The 6,123-nt window shown below is 49.1% G+C and overlaps 1 protein-coding gene across 1 annotated transcript; it reads left to right on the top strand.

Annotated features, from left to right (window-relative positions):
• Window positions 1-925: 925 nt before the first annotated feature.
• On the top strand, window positions 926-1,378 carry LOC119377135 (rho-related GTP-binding protein RhoA-B). Its single transcript, XM_037646726.1, has one exon. The coding sequence runs from the start codon at window positions 926-928 to the stop codon at window positions 1,376-1,378; it is 453 nt and encodes a 150-aa protein (XP_037502654.1).
• Window positions 1,379-6,123: the final 4,745 nt, after the last annotated feature.

Genomic DNA, 6,123 nt, shown 5'->3' with positions numbered 1-6,123 from the left:
GCGATGGCGGTCGCCGAAAGCAGATCCTTGCTGAAGACGATCAGGGGACATCCGTTGCCCACCTCACCGCCTGTGATGAACCGTGGAATTCCTCTGATTACCGCCATGGATCTGTGGTATTGCTTCGGTAGGATCCGATATGCGCCGATTCTCCAGGCGGTCTTCTTCTTCTTTTACCGCTTGCAAGCTTCCTTTGAAAAAGCAAAGCACGACTTTATAGCTCACACTCAACAAATGAGTTTAACATCCTTAAGCAACCTTTCGGCTATGAAATACGTCGTTGCGCGGGCTGTGCGCCATTTTCTACGAAGTAGGATTCCATAGAAGAGAGAAAGATGAGCTGCTTTGAGTAGATACATAGCTGCTTTTAGCAGTACAAGAGGAAGACGAAGAAGTTTTGGAATTACAGTATGAGACCATATTAGAAACCTAACTATAGGTAAGGCCAGAGTCATGACCAATCTCCGCAGTGAGTTGAGCCATCACGCCACAGGCCCGACCCATCGACCAATTGAGGCCAGGTAACTGGCTCATAGTCCACAAGTTGAATTGGCTACACTGTAGTTAATAAAGTTGGTCCCTCCTAACATCGTTCTCTTCGTCTCATCTCGTCACTGCAAGCTATTAATACCCCCGCAGCCGCCTAGCGTTCTTTGAACAAAGTCCAGGCGGCAAAAAAAAATAATAATAAAGTCATAAATCCCGCATAAGGTGTTTTTCGTAACCAAGGGAATACTTTGGGACGTTAAACTGCATTGTTCAGGATGAACCTTGCGAATTCTTTGTGAAAGTAAGTTGCAGGAAGGTTCGTAAGAGATAAGGAAGAAGAAGAAGACCGCCCAGAACGAGCGCATTCTGGATCCTATTGTGGTGAAATGTCACACATGGCATCTATCAGAAAAAGCTAGTGATCGTCGGAGACGGCATGTGCGGTAAGACGTGTCTCCTGATCGTCTTCAGCCAAGGTCTGCTTCCGGAGGCGTGTCTGCACCCCACCTTCGAGAACTACGTCACCGTCATCGACGTCCAGGTCGAACTGGCCTTATGGGACACGGCGGGTCAGGAGGACCATGACCGGTTGCGACCTCTGTCGTACCAGGACAGAGACGTTGTCTTGACGTGCTTGAGCATCGACTCACCCGACTTCCTGAACAACAACACGAAGTCGGGAAGGACGGAAGTGCACCACTCCAGCCCCAGTGCGCACATCATCCTTGCGGGGAAGACTAACATTCGCAGCGACTTGCTCACGCTGCCCGATCCGTCAATGAAGAGCAGAAGAACGCGGCGCCTGAGGAAGGGCGCGCCATATACGTGGGGTACCGCTGCCTACGGCGCACCTGGAGTGCTCCGCCATGACCGGGACGGTGTGCGCTAGGTGTCTGAGGTTATTACGAGGGCGGCCTTGCAGATCAAAAGGCCGACAATGACGATATCCATTATTCGATATGGAATAAACTACCAGTCCTGGCAGGGAAGCTACAGGGTCTGGATGAATTTCACTCGTTCAGTTTCTTAGTCGATTGAGCGCATTGCCACCAACTTTCCGTTCGCTACATCGCGCCTTTACGAAATCTGAGCTGGGTCACTCGCAAAGAAGATAGCTGCTAAACAGCACTGTAACGTAAGCGAACAACCTAAGCTCTAATGTAAGCACGCTATGGTTTGTCTGCTTGGTCACACCTGCAGTATTGTATCTTCTTTTCGCAGCAGCCAGCTGAGTATGGCGAAACTCGTGCAAAGACGTAGTCCACCGGTCACTTAGAAATGAAGTCCAGTGACGTAGGTATAGTAGCAAGAAACCGGTTGTTGCGGTTTAAAAGGAAAAGTGAAATAGCGCGCATGTTGATTTTCCCGGAAGTGCCTTATGAAGTGTTTTCTTTGACAGTCAACGCCATTATTTAGTAAATTCTTACTACACAGGACGAAGCACGAATGCATTTCTTTCTTTTAGTGTCTTTTTATTCTTACTGCGGTTTGTCCACGCTATTAGATCATCTGAAATATAGATAGCATGGCGCCGCATCGTAGAAGAGTCTCTGAAATTGGTGTGCTTTAGTGCATGTCAGGGGGTCGCTAAATGTTGGAGTATATTGTTTTGAATTCCTTGTAAGACGGATTAAAGCCTCTACTGGCTGGCAGTAGCCAGTGCTAAAAAGGCAGAAGAAAATAAAAACCGTCCATTATTCGAGGTAAAGGCGGCCAAAGCCTTACTTCCGTTGTGCACTAAATGAGGCACTCGCATTCTTCGCAGCCGCCAACGACGGCCCGCCTGCGCCTATGTTCCACGTGTCAAATGACTTCCGTAAGCGAAGCTAACCAACTCGAAACGTTCGAAGCCCCAAAGGAGGATTAAGGAAGATTAGCACCGCGGCGTTTCCAGCGCCAACGAGAAGTTAATCGCGGTCATCCCTCTTGTCGCTACGGGAGAAGAGAAAAAAAACAAAACGAGGCCGGCAGCGTGAAGTGCCACGTCGGAAGCACGCCAGCGCGGCTCGGTATCGTTTAAAACCACTCCGCGAACAATGGCCCTGTTGATTTTGCATAATTATCTACAGTCCAAAACAACGTTTGTTTTCTCTCGACATGCGCACACGTACAACTCGCACAGTTCTTCGACTTTAGCGATAACGCGAACGTTAATTGCTGCATAGGGGTGAATAACCTCGTAAAAAAGAGCTGGGCTTATCACCTCCACCTGGTTACGTGGGCGCAGGACGTTCGAGCGCCACAGTCTCATTACCGAGTCGTAAATGCATGTCTACGGACATAGTTAAAAAAAGAAGTCATGCGGAAGGGTTGCGTATGGCGGCCAGTCTGCGTTTTCCTATACCAGCGGAGTGAACCGGAAACAGGTTTCAACTTGATCGTTACTTCAACTTGGGCAGCCGTTTGATCATCGCGCTTCCTTAACTACGCTCGAAAGATGTTCTCGTGACGCGAAAACCTCAATACAATGCTCGTGGTAAAGAAATAAACGCGAAGACAAGAATATTTATACACCTAAAATATGCGCCAGGGCATAATTCGATGTTATGTAGTGCAGATGTTTGACATTGTCCATTTTCGTGGAATTACTATATATGGCACGGAGTACAGTGGCTACGGCGCTCGGGTGGCGATGCGGGCTTGTTGGTTCATCATACTTGAAGAGATAGCGCAAAAAAGACACGGACAAAAGAAAGAAAAAAAAACGTACACACACTGGCGCTACTAACAACAATGGTTTATTTATTTCACCTGCCGACTCATATAGCACTTTGCGCACGACAGTCACATGAACACTTTATAAGACCACAAGAACAGTAATGATAGAGAACAGAGAAACTTATCTCTACGAGATAGAAAACAGGACTGAAACGGCTAAGACAGGCAATTCAACGACCCATGCGCAGAAACTAACTCTTTGGCACTAAGAGACAGAGAGGGATTACTAACACAGGCGTCACCAAAATGATCAATTTGTTCGGCTTCAATGATTAGCCTAGTGATATCGGACCGGCTCTTACTGACGACAATAGTTCTATGAAAGTTCGGTTGGCACGCACAGCCATGTCAGTGTTGTGCCAAAAAGCCATCAGGTGGCAACTTGCCTACTTTGCCAACTTGCCAACTACGGTGCTCGGCTGCTGACTCTAAGTCGGGGGTTCAATCCCGGCCGCATTTTCAGTGATGCTACCGAGGACTTCTGATTTGGAGCAATTTTCGGAGCAGCAAAATTTCCGTTTTGGAGCACTTTGGAGCAGCAAAATTTTCATCTTGGAGCACTTTGGAGCAGATAATTTTGCATCTGGGAGCCCTTTGGAGCAGCGAATTTACATCCTGGAGTGCAATAGAGAAGCATATTGCATTAACATTCAAGCACCTGAGTATTATTATGGGGCTCTTATGAAGGCTAGAAATATTTCTATTCATTGCAAATCTCATGGAAAAAATCATCTCAGGAGCATAGGCGTGCGCACAGGGGGGGCAGGGGGGGAGCCCCCCCTAATCACCTAAGAGGGGGGGGGGGCGCAAAATGTGCCCCGTACATTGACCCTTGCGATAGCAATTATATGGACACTCTCGGCGGATTTTTGCCGTCGCCGTTGCCGTAACTTTCCGTATAAAGTCCAAATCAATAACATCACCACGCACATTCTAGCCGCGGGTAAAAGCTCTCGAGCGTTGGCGACGAACGCGGCTGAAGCGGAGATTAAACTAGCCGGCCGTCTGTCTCCGCCGCACGGACAGCGCATGAGATAACATCTTCCCGCGTGCGGGCCTGCCATCGATTGCTCATCAAACAGAGAGGAAACGCCACCCCCCCCCCCCCGTCTTTCGTAAGGAGCATGAAGGAACGCGCCAGGGGAGCGGAAGGGGGGGGCGCATCGTTCGAAGGGCGCAGTCGCTTGCGCGCGCGCTATCTCGAGGCATCAGGAGACGGCTCGTAAACTTGCTATGCTCTCAACGCTTACTTCGCATTTAGATAACTCAAAGCAAGAAAACGCTTCGGTTCTTGGAGGGGCCATATTCCCTTAAACCAGCGTTTTGTTGAGTTACGCGAGATCGGATCCAAAAAAGTTAGCTGCTAGTCTTACTTCGTTTCACAATAAATTTTTTTGATATCGCATTCATTGCTTCGCTCTTAAGCGAAACTGAGTTTTTTTAACGGTTAGCTATTGACCCCCGAAAGCGAGGGGCGGACGTGTAACATGGCGTAGCCGCTTCACTGTGGCCGTCAGCGACGGGCCTGCTACTGACAGCTGCGCATTTGCGGCTGCTCCGACCAGGAGATATGATTTTACTAATGAGATGACATTTTAAAAAAAGCAAGCAAAAAATTCGAGTTGGAACCCTAGCGCGTGAGCTCGAAAGGGCAGGGCCTTTTAGGGGGTATTTACCGCAGAGTGATTACAAACTCGGACGTGCTGCCGGAAGGAGTTACGAAAAGCTGTTCTGGATGAAGATCCATGGATAAAGTATATCTGAGGAAAAGTGTCAACGCGTTTCCACCGTTTCCGTGCTCTTCCATAAACGCGAAGCAAGAAATTCGATATTGTCCCATATCTACTGCGAGCGATCCCAGATTTCATTCCGCGATGTCCGGAAACAGAAGTGACAGACATTTTAGCGGCACTCATGTATAGTTATACTGAACATTGCTTTCCTTACGTGCCGTGCGACGCTTGAAACGAGCTATCAGCAGCGTTTCTGGAACAGACGACGTCCGCCGATGAATCGCCGTCGCACTTTTTCGCTACCGATAGGCCTAGACGTCACGAGCCTCTGCGAAGAGCGCGTTTTGCTGTCGAGCCGACTTGCAGAACAGAAGCTGCGTCGGCACCGTGCGTGGCATCGTGGCTTACTCGGGACGCACGCTCGAGCGCTATTTATTCAGCGGAATAATTCTTGGTCCATGATTGCGACTTTATTAGCAGCCCCAAGATCGAGCTGCACATGTTCTGACGCGCCGGCGGTGCGATTGCCGGTGATAGACGCCCCCAAACACGAGACTTTGGCGCAGTTTGGCGCAAATTTCGTCGATATTATCAGGATGGCGCAGTAAATACAATTTGGCGCACTTTGGCGCAGTTGGCGCAGGAGTGGAATCACTGCATTTTGGATCGAGGCGAAAATGCTGAGGGCCGTGAACTTACATTTAGACGCAAGTTAGAACCCCAGGTAGTCGAAATTCCCGGAGCCTTCCTCTACGGCGTGCCTCATAATCATATCGCGGTTTTGGCACGTAAAACCCCACCAATTACTATTATTACAAACTCGACATTTATATTGTCAGAATGTTTTTTTTTAATGCAATTTTATACATGCAGGCACGGGCGTTGGTAGAGCAGTGCAAGGGCACTCCCACCCTCCCCCCACCCAACCCAAGCCAAACCAGTACTTGCCCCCCACCCGAGCCACACAATATCGCCTCCATCCCCCAGCCGCGAAGCAACATTGCTCCCTCCAAAACAAAATCCTGCCGACGCCCATGCATGCAGGCAGCAGCATGAAGGTAACCTTGCTCCGTAATGAACCAACTCGGCCAAAAAGAAGTAGTGATGGGGTAACAGGTAGGTTACTTGACTGAGAGTGGCGCGGTAGTTCCATTACCTGAAATGTTCATTTATACACATACGC

This window comes from Rhipicephalus sanguineus, unplaced genomic scaffold (assembly GCF_013339695.2).
Source record: "Rhipicephalus sanguineus isolate Rsan-2018 unplaced genomic scaffold, BIME_Rsan_1.4 Seq364, whole genome shotgun sequence".
NCBI lineage: Eukaryota > Metazoa > Arthropoda > Arachnida > Ixodida > Ixodidae > Rhipicephalus > Rhipicephalus sanguineus.
This window is presented reverse-complemented; position numbering and strand designations above follow the sequence as displayed.